Raw genomic sequence first — 15290 nt, 5'->3', positions numbered from 1 at the left:
GCTGCCATTCCTGAGCAAGCTCTGTACTAGTGGTGCCCCAATCCCGCAGCTGAATCAACTTTAGGAGACGGTCCTGGCGCTTGCTGGACTTTCTTGGGCGTCCTGAAGCCTTCTTCACAACAATTGAACCGCTCTCCTTGAAGTTCTTGATGATCTGATAAATGGTTGATTTAGGTGCAATCTTACTGGCAGCAATATCCTTGCCTGTGAAGCCCTTTTTTTGTGCAAAGTAATGATGACGGTACGTGTTCCCTTGCAGGTAACCATGGGTGACAGAGGAAGAACAATGATTCCAAGCACAACCCTCCTTTTGAAGCTTCCAGTCTGTTATTTGAACTCAATTAGCATGACAGAGTGATTTCCAGCCTTGTCCTCATCAACACTCACACCTGTGTTAACGAGAGAATCACTGACATGATGTCAGCTGGTCCTTTTGTGGCAGGGCTGAATTGCAAGTGGAAATGTTTTTGGGGGATTCAGTTCATTTGCATGGCAAAGAGGGACTTTGAAATTAATTGCAATTCATCTGATCACCCTTCATAACATTCTGGAGTATATGCAAATTGCCATCATACACACTGAGGCAGCAGACTTTGTGAAAATTAACATTTGTGTCATTCTCAAAACTTTTGGCCATGACTGTACATGCAAATAGTTTGCTTTGAAGAGCCACAGTAGATTATTTAATGGACAGAAAGTCCCTGTATTGGAGACACGTGTCCTTGGCATAGAGAAGACAGATCTGTGAAATCTGGAAGCATGTCTATAACATATTGTGAAATGTCATAATAGCATTGAAAGTAACTGTTCTTTTGCCATTAAATATAGTTTGTGCTAACAATTGTCCTCGCTCTATATTTAGTTTGGACAGCAAGTGTGTGTGTGTGTGTACATGTGTCAGAGAGGTTAATCTCCAGGTTGTGTAGATACGGGGTGTGATCCCCTGCAGCTGGGGGCACTTAGGTTTTTCAGAGGGCCAGCATCTCAGGTTTCAGCCAGGCGTGTGTGCTGCTGCCTAACTCTCCATCGCTATAATGGCTCCCTTGTGTCCCTCAATCACACTGTAAATTACCTCAGCTAGACTAGGCCGGAAGAGTATCCATTTAAGTGTGTAAAATGTTTAGGCTATGTGTACAGTGCATAAATAGAGAGCGTTCATGTGCATCTACAAGTGCTTCCCCACAGCAGTATGGTTGCGGGTGTATGTGTTTTTGTCTGGCTTTGTGCATGCATGTGCAATAATTCAATTATTCATATAACAGCTATTACCAGGCAGTATACTAGATACCAATCAAATATTATAAACAATCAATATAGGTGCTCTATTCGTGTAGCCATCAAAGTTGACTCACCTCAGAGGCTCAAGTTAATCTGTACCAGGTAAACAGCCTCCGTCACATGGACAAACACAGCAAACTGAGTGGTCAGAACATTATGTTACAAGCCAACTGGTCAGTCATGTGGCCAGAGCAGAACTGGGTTTATTCTTGTGTAGAAACTCATCTGATTTGCCTAGGCTAGGCACGTTTGTTTGGCGGCGGTGGGTACAGTACATTCTAGCCATACATTCATGGAGAATTAGTGTGTCTCACACTGCCCTCCAGGGTCGATGAAACATTATTTCACTGCACAATCCTTACCTGTAGTTCATGCACCAGCGTTCAATTTTGCGTAAAAAAACTGTTTTCTACTGTGGTATTACGTTAAAAAAAAGTCTTATTATCAGATCAGATGCTCAGGAAATATCTGTAGTTATACTACAAATCATTTGAGACAGAATCCCCAGACAGAGGAGAACATACAGAGAAAGGGGTAGAGGGTGTACAGGGGGGTAGAGGGAGGGAGAGCCATGGTGGTTTTTAATGTGGTTAGAACAAGCCTGCCAGGGAGATAAGGTGATTAGTGCCCAGGCGGCAACACTAAACACGTTTAAGAACTGCTTATGGGATGGATATGGCTGGGCCTGCATGGAGGGATTTATTGATTGAGCTGTTATTGACAGTCAGCAGCACTCTCCAAGTAAACCTACGGTCGATGTCCTAGCCCCCGTGGAAATCTAATTAGCGTAATACAAACATCCCCATACAAAACCAGCATTTTAAGCTAAAGATATGTTTTTTTTCATTGGATGCGTCTGAATCCACCGCGTCCGTATGTAACACTTCCACATCTGGTGAAAGGTGGCAGAGCTAGAGTGGTGTTTATCAGACCATGAGACATCCCAAAACTCTGTCTTCTCACAAAATTGTCTGTAGCATCCGAACGGTTTGGCCTACTGACTTTCACGAACATGATGGTGTTCTCCATTTTGCTCTACCGTTTTGCTAAACGACCCCCTCAAGCATCTTGTGACTTGTCTGAATTCAGTACAGCTGACCTGTCAACTTCTCTCAGTAGCATCTGAACAATTTGGGCTACACACAATAATATAATATATATTCCACTCTGTGTAACGGTGAGAGTCACTAACACGTACAGTACATGTCGGTTGTTTTGCTCTAGGACACCCCCAGGCCTCAGGTACCAGTAGTAAATCTTTATGGAAGTACAGTATATGGAGACTATTTAGTGACAAAAATAAGGGGTTATTGAGGGCACATTGAGCCTACCAGACGAGCTAAATAACTTCTATGCTCGCTTCGAGGCAAGTAACACTGAAACAAGCTTGAGAGCATCAGCTGTTCTGGACGACTGTGATCACGCTCTCCGCAGCCGATGTGAGTAAGACCTTTAAACAGGTCAACATTCACAAGGCCAGAGGGCCAGACGGATTACCAGGACTTGTACTCCGAGCATGCGCTGACCAACTGGCATGTGTCTTCACTGACATTTTCAACCTGTCCCTGTCTGAGTCTGTAATACCAACATGTTTCAAGCAGACCACCATAGTCCCTGCGCCCAAGAACACTAAGGTAACCTGCCTAAATTATTACCCGTAGCACTCACGTCTGTAGCCATGAAATGCTTTGAAAGACTGATCAACACCATTATCCCAGAAACCCTAGATCCTCTCCAATTTGCATACCGCACCAACAGATCCACAGATGATGCAATCTCTATTGCACTCCACACTGCCCTTTCACACGTGGACAAAGGAACTCCTTTGTGAGAATGCTATTCATTGACTACAGCTCAGCGTTCAAAACCATAGTGCCCTCAAAGCTCATCACTAAGATAAGGACCCTGGTACTGAACACCTCCCTCTGCAACTGGATCCTGGACTTCCTGGCGCGCCGCCCCCTGGTGGTTAGGGTAGGTAACAACCCCTCCGCCACACTGATCCTAAACACGGGGGCCCCTCAGAGGTGCATGCTCAGTCCCATCCTGTACACCCTGTTCACTCATGACTGCATGGCCAGGCACGACTCCAACATCATCATTACGTTTGCTGATGACACAACAGTGGTAGGCCTGATCACCGACAACAATGAGACAGCCTGTAGGAAGGTCAGAGACCTGACCGTGTGGTGCAAGGACAACAACTTTTCCCTAAACGTGATCAAGACAAAGGAGATAATTGTGGACAACAGGAAAATGAGGACTGAGCATGCCCCCATTCTCATCGATGGGGCTGTAGTGGAGCAGGTTGAGAGCTTCAAGTTCCTTGGTGTCCACATCACCAACAAAATAACATGTTCCAAGCACACCAAGACAGTCGTGAAGAGGGCACAACAGAACCTATTCCCCGTCAGGAGACTGAAAAGATTTGACATGGGTCCTCAGATCCTCAAAAAGTTTTACCACCAGTAGCACCATCAAGAGCATCCTGATGGGTTGCATCACTGCATAGTATAGCAACTAATTGGCTTCCGACCACAAGGCACTACAGAGGGTAGTGAGTACGGCCCAGTACATTACCGTGGCCAAGCTTCCTGCCATCCAGGACCTCTATACCAGGAGGTGTCAGAGGAAGGCCCTAAAAATTGTCAAAGACTCCAGACACTCTAGTCATAGACTGTTCTCTCTGCTATCGCACGGCCAGCGGTACCGGAGCGCTAAGTCTAGGTCTAAGAGGCTTCTAAACAGCTTCTACCCCCAAGCCATAAGACTCCTGAACAGCTAATTATATGGCTACCGAGACTATTTGCATTGCCCCCCCCCCCCCCCTTCTTCTATGCTGCTGCTACTCTGTTATCATCTATGCATAGTCACTTTAATAAATGTACATATTCCATACATTGTACCTGTACTCCCTGTATATCACCCCGCTATTGTTATTTACTGCTGCTCTTTAATTATTTGTGATTCTTATCTCTTACTTTTTGGGGGGTATTTTCTTAAAACTGCATTGTTGGTTAAGGTCTTGTAAGATAGCATTTCACTGTAAGGTCTACACTACACCTGTTGTATTCAGCGCATGTGACAAATACAATTTGATTTGAGTCTAAATACATGTAAAAACATACAGATATATTCTGATCATTCTTATATCTCTCAGATATAGGATAGACACTTCAGAACACACTTCCCTTAGATTTTTTTGGGGGGGGCTATCTGTTCTTCCATGTAGTGAATCCAATGAGTTTGTGTGGGCTAATAGCAGTAAGAAAAGTGTGTGGTCATACGCACATCCTTAAAAACATAGGTGCTGGGCTAATAAAGAATACTAGTATAGAACAAGAAGGCCCGCACACTGTTAAAGCTCCCAATTCACCGAATTATTGACATTTCGATCCGAAACGGATCTTCGTCGGGTCAAACTGAGAGCTCACATCCGAAAATATACAGAGTTCACCTCACATGACCATTGCGGATGTGACGCATGGTTGGTGCTTAAACAATTTGTGTATCTCCAATAATTGAATAACAGTTCCAGAAAATAATATATATTTACAAAATTACCAAGTGGGTTATTTTTCGCCGTCGCCATTGAGCCCCTTTCAGGAGGTTTACGGGCATCCTCCTCTTTCCAAGGTGTAACACGGGAAGGGGTTGAACATAGGTTGTCATTATATGCAAATGATTTGTTACTTTATGTAAATAACCCTGTAACCTGTTTACATTCTATCCTTTCTATTCTGGAGAACTTTGGCTCCTTCTCCGGTTACAAGCTTAATCTCCAGAAAGTGATTGCTTCCCAATCAATCCGGCAGCGCTACAGCTCCAGCAGACAGACTTGCCCTTTCAATTTAGCCGCTCTTGGAGTGAACGTAACTCGTTCATGACATGCTCTTTTTCTGCAAACTTTGCTCCCCTTCTTGCGCAAATGAAAACTGATTTTCAGAGATGGGGTAGTTTACCACTATCATGTATAGGAAGGATTAACGCTGTAAAAATGAACAGTTTACCCAAATTCCTCTATTTCAATCTATCCCATTGTTTTTACCAAAGTATTTTTTATCTGGGGAGGAAAGGTACCCAGAGTCAGTAGATCTTTACCTCAGAGGTGCAAGTTTAGTGGAAAGCTTGCACTAACCAACTTTTTATGCTATTACTGGGCAGCCAACTTTTAGAAATTGCCATTCTGGTTACATGCTCCAGATACCCCATGGTGCCACCTAGAGGCACATTCTTGTATTTCGTCTTCTCTTCCTGCTTTACTTTGCTCTTCTCTCCCAACATCTCCCTCTCGCTATACTTACAAACCTGTAGTGCTTTCCACACTTTGGTACCAGTTTCGAAATGTTTAATTCTCTGCTGCATTTACTATGGGTCCTATTGATAAGAATCACTTATTCCCCGCTTCTCTAATAGATAATGCTTTCTCTTACTGGACAAGGAAAGGTATTAAGTCCTTCCAAGACTGATATGTAAATATATGTTTTTCTAGTTTTCCCAACCTGGCCTCTACATACTCTGCCTCCAGTTCACTTTTTCCGTTACCTTCAAATTAGGCATTGTGTCTCCTCCCAATTTTCTGGCTTCCCTGCTCCACCCCTTGCCAACCCTGGGATGGCATATTGACTCTATTACTTCGACAGAATGCAGTCATTTCTCAGATCTATCTGTGTATTTTGTCATTGGACAAACACTCCACTAACAAAATTAAATCAGCTTGGTAACGGGAAATGGGTGTTGAATTTACACCGGAATGGTGGGATGAGGCGATTGATAGAGTACGCTCCACTACATCTTGGTCTCATACAATTTAAGGTTTTACATAGGGTGCATTTTTCATAGGGTGCATGTAAATGATGAGAGTGATAGATGTCATGTCTCACCATGTGACCTTAGTCACATGTTCATTCAATGCTCTAAACTACAAAATTACTGGGATTCTATTTTTAAAACTTTATCTGAGGTGCTTAAAATGAACCTGCAGCCTTGTCCCTGATAGCTGTTTTTGGTATTCCAGAAGACTTGTTCTCCTTGGACCCCAAACATGCCGATATTCTTGCTTTTACATCCTTATTAGCTCGCTGTAGAATTCTTCTCCTGTGGAAGTCTGCTCCGCCCCCCTCCACTTCTCAATGGCTCAACGATGTAATGTGCTTCCTAAAGCTTGAGAAAATGAATTATTTGTTAGAAAATGGCAACCATTTATATCATACTTTAATAGCTTGCAGAGGCTCCCCTCTGATGAGATGCTTTAAGGTTTCCCAGTAGGCATTGTCAGTAGTCATTACATAACAGGTACAAATCAAAGTGACATATTCAGGTAAGAAATGGTCTCATATCAAATTCTTAGTTCAGACTTCTAGGAAACATGGTACACAAATGGTGAATCCAATACAATTATCTTCTCAATAAGAGATTATCAGTATCTGCCTCCTCCTGGGAGTCTTAACATGTTCGATGTCAATGTATCTCAAAGAGCTAATGTTGGGACGAGCCTCCATGAATTGCGCAGCTACAGGGTTTCTCTGGTCAAGGGTCCTGATATTACTCCTGTGATCTGCTATCCTTGTTTTCAGAGCTTGTTTTGTTTTTCCTAGATAGCATACACCACAAATAAGCTTGATCAGGTAAAACAACAATTTTTGTGGAACATAATGATGCCCTTAATCTTAATGGCCTTGCCGATAATAGGGCGATTGAACATTGTGCATTTGTTCGTAAAGTTACAAAGGGTACATCCGCCACATACATAGTTACCGTCCGGCACATTGTCTAGAAAGGTACCACGTGGCACTGGTGAAAGATCAGACCTCACCACCATTTGACTGACGTTGTGGGCGCGTCTGAAGACTACCCACTGGAGTTCTTTAAACGTCTTTTCCAGTTGTGGATCAGTGTTCAAGATGTGCCAGTGTTTTTTAATGATCGGGTCGAACTGTTTACCAAGGAAGCATTGAACGCGTTGGTCAGGAGGGCGGGGAGGTTTGGGCGTGAGGCTGTCATCATGGGTCATATTTTTATAACGTTCCCTTGCGTCATGCAGCCATTCCTCTGGGTAACCCCGCTGTCTGAAACGCTCATCCAGATAGTCGGCATGTTTGTCATAGTCACTCTGTGTACTGCAAATCCTGCGTATGCTAATGGGGAGGCTCTTTTTTAGGGGTGTAGGGTGGAAGCTGTCTCCGCGTAACAGGGAATTTCTGTCCGTCGGCTTCCTGATAGATCCGTGCTAAAACCACTCCCCTCCCTCTTAATCAAAATGTCAAGATTCATGCGCATCAAAGGTGAAGGTGAATTTCAAATGTTCACTGCTTGTATTGATGCCAAATAAAACATTACACCAAATAATTTATTTATATAATTGTTTGATACTTCAAAGGGTCTTACAATTCAAAATCAAATAGCAAAATGATCCTTGGTATGACCTTCTTAAAACAATTCCATATAGCTTAGTAGAACCCCCCCTTCCCCCGGCTTAAACAGGGCGTAGACTGTTTAGTGCCAAAAATAAGGGGTCAAATAAATGTAAAGAAAATATAAATAAATTGTGTCCTGATCTTTCTTATATACACAACAATTATTGGATGGAACATTGAATTTGGCATTACTGCTATTAGCCAATAGAAAATCATTGAATAACAGATTCACTAGTGTCTGTCCTATATCTGAGAGATATATTTTTTTTATACTTGAAGGGCTCTTAAAATTAAAAATCAAGTTGAAAAATGATCCTTCGTATGACCTTAAAACAATTCCCTCCCTCCCCGGCTTAGACGCTTATGGTTTAACTCATCAACAAATTGATCCACGTGTCTGTCCATTGGGGGATGCCATTGGCTTCTTCATTAATGGATGTCGTGTCCATTAGTTCCTTATTAACACTGAATAACATGTGGCCAGCTCAAAGGGTCAAACACACCCTCCATTAAACTGTCAAAAGTCCAATTAGTCAATTAAATGCATTTAGCTTCTTAAAGCTTAGGATCATTCCAGGCTTGATTATTATCAGATTAGTGCTAATTGCTTCGTAGAGTTGTTAACACCCTTTTACACCATACCCATCAGGATCCAGTGCAACTGATAGCTGTATTTCAGATAGGGGTGTCAAGTCTGCCAGTATTAACCAATACATCACAAGACATAGTCAATTTGAGAAGTCAAAAATGGTTCAATCATAGCTGTTTGAAGACAGATGGCATTGCAGAACAATGAGACTTATTACCACTCTATTGTTGTTGTTTTCAGAGTCAGTCAGTGTGCTCTGCTCCCAGCCTTCTGTGGGGTAAGCTGCACGGTGCAGAAGGAGAGGGCCCATCGGCTCAGTGCCGTATGGCAGATTAATATTTGATGGCCCATAATGGAGCCTTTGCCCGCCCGCTGTGGCGCTCAGTTTCCCAGCCTGGAGCAACAAGAGGTGGCTGAGCCGCGCGGCTGGGATCCCTTTCGGTGGTCCCATGGTGAATCTGGCCATAGTTTTGGCCTTGCCAACAAAAACAACAGCTGCTGTCATTTCATCATGCCATTTGGGGCTGCCCTCAAGATTACCAGGCAACTGGTGGGGGTCCCTGGGTTCCATTGGAGAACTTGGTGTACCAGGAGCTACCGCACCCCTCCTACCACACCCCCACATATCCCTCTACCGCTGTCACAGTCACCTGTCCATTAACCCTTTGAAGGATGGAGAAACGTCACTGTAGGCATGGGGCCTCCACATACACTGGGCCATTTTGGGGAGTGATCTGGCAGAGCAGGAGATCAGCAGCCATCTGTGCAGGGGAAACTCTTTGAGGACAGACACTGGTCATGTGTCATTGGCATATTGCATGCATACTCGGAGTGTACAAACATTAGGAACACCTGCTCTTTCCATGACAGACCAACAAGGTGAATCCAGTTGAAAGCTATGATCCCTTATTGATGTTTCTTGTTAAATCCACTTCAAACAGTGTAGATGAAGGGGAGGAGACAGGTTATAGAAGGATTTGTAAGCCTTGAGACATGGATTGTGTATGTGTGCCAATTAGAGGGTGAATAGGCAAGACAAAATATTCAAGTGCCTTTGAACGGGGTATGGTAGTAGGTGCCAGGCGCACCAGTTTGAGTGTGTCAACACTGCTGGGTTTTTCACACTTAACAGTTTCTAGTATGCATCAAGAATGGTCCACCACCCAAAGGACATCCAGCCAACTTGACACAACTGTGGGAAGCATCGGAGTCAACATGTGCCAGCATCCCTGTGGAACGCTTTCGGCATCTTGTAGAGTCCATGCCCTGATGAATTGAGGCTGTTCTGAGGGCAACATGGGGAGCAACTCAATATCAGTACAGTGTTCTTAATCAAAATCAAATCAAATATAATTTGTCACATGCGCCGAATACGACAAGTGTAGTAGACCTTGCAGTGAAATTAAACAACAATGCAGTTTTAAGAAAATACATTTAAAAAAGTAAGAGATAAGAATAACAAATAATAAAGAGCAGCAGTAAACAAAAATAGCGGGGCTATATACATGGGGTACCGGTACAGAGTCAATGTGTCAATGTGCGGGGGGCACCGGTGTCGAGGTAATTGAGGTAATTATGTACATGTAGGTACAGTTATTAAAGTGGCTATGCATAGATCATAACAGAGAGTAGCAGCTGCGTAGGGGGGCAATGCAAATAGTCTGGGTAGCCATTTGATTAGCTGCTCAGGAGTCTTATGGCTTGGGGGTAGAAGCTGTTTAGAAGCCTCTTGGACCTAGACTTGGCATTCCGGTATCACTCGCTGTGCGGTAGTAGAGAGAACAATGTTTTGTACACTCAGTGTATACCACATGTTTGTATGTCTAAAATGATGTCACTCAAATGTACACAGCCGATAAACATGGTCTGATCTAATTCTGTTAAGGAGATAGAGATCTTGACTAAACACAGATATTACACTCTCTTTGCCATTCCAATTAGGAAAGTGACAGTGAGCCAGTCCAGCATACCTCACAGTGATGACCTCACCACCTACAGTACAGTAGTAGTAGTACACAGCACTGAATCTATACATCTCTAATACATTTCCCCCATCAGTGCTGTTTGGTGTAAGTAGTAATACATCTAATGCATGTTACTTGTCTGAGGGACTTGAGAGCCATTTCAATGATTGAGGGAGGGGTGTAAGGGAGAGGTGGAGCAGTTTGGGCATGTGTAGGAATGTGGGACATCAGAGGGAGAAGATGGGTGCGATCTGAAGGGAGAGAGTGCATTGCTGACCCCTCTGTCCCCCCACGCCTTTGGCTAACTCTGTGGATCAGAAATAGCCATGCCCGTGCGAGGTGAGGGGCAGCTGGGTGGGTGTGTGTGTGTCTATTACTGTACAGGCCCTAGCATGCCTCACCAGGACAGGAGAACCCCAGAAGAAGACATGTGCCTTAAAAACACACACACTCAAGCAGGCATGCCTGCACATCTCTCTCTCTCTTTCTCTCTCCCTCTCTATCGCGCTCTCGCTCTCTCGCTCGCTCTCTCACTCACACACACTCACATACATGAGCGGGTGCATGGACACGCACACACATTCACACACAAACTCTCTCTCAAACACACACACGCTCACGTTTTTTTACACACAAACAAGAACTGACAAACCATATTGATTTGAAGAATCGATGTCAATCCCATCAATTGGGTAAAAAGAAATCCCATTATCTAATAGATTTGTAAAATGAAATTGCTTAAGTTATTTGAATTAAACAGCAGCAGTGTTTGAATCAGCTTTTTACTGTTTTATCAATGTTAAGAGGATTATTCGCCTATTATGAAGGAATGTAATTTACGTGATGGAGTGAGACTCTCAGGAGCTAATGATTTCTCCCCTGCCTGGCTCTGGCATTACCCTGATGTGTGTCTCCACTATCCTAGTGTGTGTGTCTCAGTAATGATTGATGTGGCAATGTGGTGAGCTCACTGAGTGCTTTACTGCCCACTGTAAAACCTGATCAGCGCCTCAGTGAAATATTCTGCATGGCAGTTATAAATAAGTGGTGCTGTAAACTGGAGCCTCCTCTCTTGTTACTCCCTCTACATGACCATAGAACCAATCCTCATTCACTGTATGGTCGCTTCATGCCTGGAGGGGTCAACAAATAAAATAGATGAAAGAACATGACCCCTGGAGCATTTACAGTGCTTTCAGAAAGTCTTCATACCGTTTCACTTAAACCACATTTTGTGTTACAGCCTGAGTTCAAAATGGATTAAATGTTTTAAAAAATCCTCACCCATATACACACCATACCCCATAAAGACAATGTGAAGACATGTTTTTAGAAATCTTTGCAAATTTATTGAAAATTAAATACAGAAATATCTCATTTATTCACACCCCTGAGTCAATTGTAGGAGCACCTTTGGCAGCGATTGTAGCTGTGAGTCGTTCTGGGTAAGTCTCTAAGAGCTTTCCACACCTGAATTGTGCAACATTTGCCCATTATTTGCCCCCTGCTTTGCAAGGCATTGGAAAACCTCCCTGGTCTTTATGGTTGAATCTGCTTTTGAGTCCATGCAACTTATTATGAGATCTGTTCTGTTAAACACATTTTTACTCCTAAACTTATTTAGGCTTGCCATAACAAAGGAGTTGAATAGCTTTTCATTTTTTATGAATTTGTAAAAATGTCTGAAGACATAATTCCACTTCGACATTATGGGATATTTTGTGTAGGCCAGTGACAAAACACCTACATTTAATACATGTTTAATTTAGGCTGTAACACAACAAAATGTGGAACAAGTCAAGGGGTGTGAATACTTTCTGACGGCACTGTAAATGGCAAAACAAAACTGCCGGTCGTATTTCTTGCATACATTTTTCATTAGTTCTCTTTTAGCAGGTCACAGGATGGCACCCTACATTGGTCAGTGCTGCCTCTCCTAGACCTCTTCCTCCAAACAAACAATACACACACAATTCGAGCATAACAACGAAGTCCTGTGGAAAGTTTATAGAGATATATGCTACTGTGAACAGCCCCCAGCGTAAAGTTACAGTACACAACAAGGCACTCTGACAGGTGGAAAGAGATTTCTTGCCTGTACATGAGATGAGATCCCTCAAGACATTGTTTTGAGTGCATGGTGATGCAATGCCAGCTACAGTATAGAAAATAGAAAATATATGCATGAAGCAACACAAACATAACCACAGACTCATGCATACAAACACACAATAACATTCACACTATGCACACACGTACACATGGATTTTGTGTTGTAGATATGTGGTAGTAGAGTAGGGGCCTGAGGGCACACACTTAATATGTTGTGAAATCGGTTGTGAATGTATTGTAATGTTTAAAAAAATGTATAACTGATTTAATTTAGCTGGACCCCAGGAAGAGTAAGGGAGCAGCTAATGGGGATCCATAATAAATATAAATACAAATAGATAGGCTCTATTAAATCCTTTAGGTTTGTTGATAACCAGGAACTGAAATAACTGCTACCTGAATCTGGACATGGGCCTTAGAGTCACATGGAGTTGATCTAATGAGAATGTATGATATTGGCTGCATCCGCAACATTTCAGAATCCTCCAGATCCACATGTTTAAATATTTTCTCTCACCAGACACCAGACTGTTTCACCATGCTATGACATCACCAGACTGCAGCCATCCCTGGGGTGGTGTCTCACCATTACATCACCCGTCTGTAACCAGGCTGGGGGGTGTCTCTATCGCCTCTGGTAAAGCAACACAGGGACCGGTGGCTGGTGGACAAAGAGGTGGACTGGGCTAAGTGGGTCAGGGGGAAAGGGAGTGGAGCGTCGGGGGAGAGTGGTGACACTGGAGCATTGTGAGGATAGAGCAGAGAGCCGCGGGGGGGCATGGGGTCACTGGTCAGTTAATCCCGCTCTAGGGTGCAGGCCATTGGGGCCACACAGAGGTGTGAAGAGCCTGGACAGGGCCAGGATTACAGAGAGCTGACCAGCATTACAATAGAGGTGTAAAGTATAGGAGAGGAGTCACAGATAAGTGAGAGAAACAGTGGAACAAAGTAGAGGAATGTGGAAGTGGAGGCGATGACGGGTCACTATGGGAAAGACCTGCTGAGAGAGGCATGCTGGGAACATGTTAACATAAATTAGATAATTAAGGAGAGGTTAAAGAGGAGGTAGTTTATGAATGGGTCTTTAACTTACAAAATGTCTCATGCCCCCAGTGTTTCATCATTATGCTAAATATTTAATATTGCTGAAGAGGGATTTTGGTGTCATAAGAAAATCGGAAATACTGGTGAATCATACACTTTTTGAAGCATAGGTAGCTCAGCTTGAGATGATGCATTCATCCCAAAATTGACATATTGCCAAATCATCATGGTTACAAAATAATTCCATTCAAATAATTGTCCATATTTAGCAGCACCCCTTTTAATTTTTTGTATTTTTAGTTAACCTTTATTTAACCAGGTAGGCCAGTTGAGAATAAATTCTAATTTACAACTGCGACCTGGCCAAGATAAAGCAAAGCAGTGCTGTCACGGCCAAGGTGGAAGGAGACCAAGGTGCAGGGTGGTGAGCGTACATTTTCCTTTTATTTTAATGTCGCCAACAAAACAAGAAACAAAGACACGACAGTGAAGCTTAACAGGGATATAGTGCCACTAACAAAAGTTTACTACCCACAATCACAGATGGGAAAAAGGGCTGCCTAAGTATGATTCCCAATCAGAGTCAACGATAGACAGCTGTCCCTGATTGGGAACCATACCCGGCCAAAACATAGAAATAAACTGAGACTTACTCCCCCTCCTCCCTAAAGATAGGGAGACTGGGAAGTATTCTCAGTGGCCCCAGCCAAGGTCGGCACTGAATCTTGCTCAGACAGTATGTCTGATATTCAAATAAGGTTTATAGACATATTGTACAGACTATGGTCATACATAATTCAAATCAATTTCATACTCATACGATTATACGGCTTCGGGGTTCAGAGTGGATTATTCTAGTCATTCATATAAATTCCATCAACAGAAACATAGAAAACAACACATAGAATGCCCACCCCACATCACACCCTGACCTGACCAAATAGAGAAATAAAATGTCTCTCTCAGGTCAGCGCGTGACAGTACCCCCCCCCCCCCCCCCCCAAAGGTGCAGACTCCGGCCGCAAAATCTGAACCTATAGGAGAGGGTCTGGGTGGGCATCTATCTGCGGTGGCGGCTCTGGTGCGGGACCCTCGTCGCCGATCCCGGACTGGGGACCCTCGTTGCGGGCCCCGGACTGGGGACCCTCATTGCAGGCACCGGACTGGGAACCCTCGTTACTGGCCCTGGACTGGGGACCCTTGCTGCGGGCCCCGGAGTGAGGACCCTCGTTGCGGGCCCTGGACCGGGGACCCTCGTTGCAGGCACCGGACTGGGAACCCTCGTTACTGGCCCCGGATGGGTCACTATGGGAAAGACCTGCTGAGAGAGGCATGCTGGGAACATGTTAAAATAAATTAGATAATTAAAGAGAGGTTAAAGAGGAGGTAGTTTATGAATGAGTCTTTAACTTACAAAATGTCTCATGCCCCCAGTGTTTCATCATTATGCTAAATATTTAATATTGCTGAAGAGGGATTTTGGTGTCATAAGAAAATCGGAAATACTGGTGAATCATACACTTTTTGAAGCATGTGTCAATCTGTGCCACCTCCATGGAAAGTCGGGACCAGGCCACCCACGTCCCTATCCTGGATGAGTCCCGGGACCTACAGGTGGCCTTTTCGAAGACTTTCGAAGACTTGTCCCCTCATCACCCATGGGACAGCACTATCAATCTACTGCCTGGTTTTACCCTCTCGCGGGGCACATCTACCCTCTCTCGCATGCAGAGACCGAAGCCATGGAGGCCTACGTCCAGGAGGCGCTGGCCCAAGGACTCATCCGTCCGTCCACCTCTCCGTCCGCCGCCAGCTTCTTTTTTGTGAAGAAGAAGGAGGGAGGTCTCCACCCCTGCATCGATTACCGGATACTGAATAAGGCTACTG

At 43.9% G+C, this 15290-nt stretch overlaps 1 protein-coding gene across 1 annotated transcript in view; it reads right to left on the bottom strand.

Moving 5' to 3' along the window:
* Nucleotides 1-14737, bottom strand: part of LOC149975235 (uncharacterized) — a 39257-nt gene extending 24520 nt beyond the window's left edge. Inside the window, exon 1 of the mRNA XM_090209705.1 lies at nt 14563-14737. Coding sequence (XP_090065831.1) covers nt 14563-14737 — 175 coding nt within the window. The remainder of the gene's footprint in view (nt 1-14562) is intronic.
* Between the last annotated feature and the right edge of the window lie 553 nt (nt 14738-15290).

Source organism: Oncorhynchus mykiss, chromosome 19, assembly GCF_057628025.1.
Source record: "Oncorhynchus mykiss isolate SJ-2025 chromosome 19, ASM5762802v1, whole genome shotgun sequence".
NCBI lineage: Eukaryota > Metazoa > Chordata > Actinopteri > Salmoniformes > Salmonidae > Oncorhynchus > Oncorhynchus mykiss.
The sequence above is the reverse complement of the archived record's forward strand: the minus strand, read 5'-3'. Positions and strand labels throughout refer to the sequence as shown.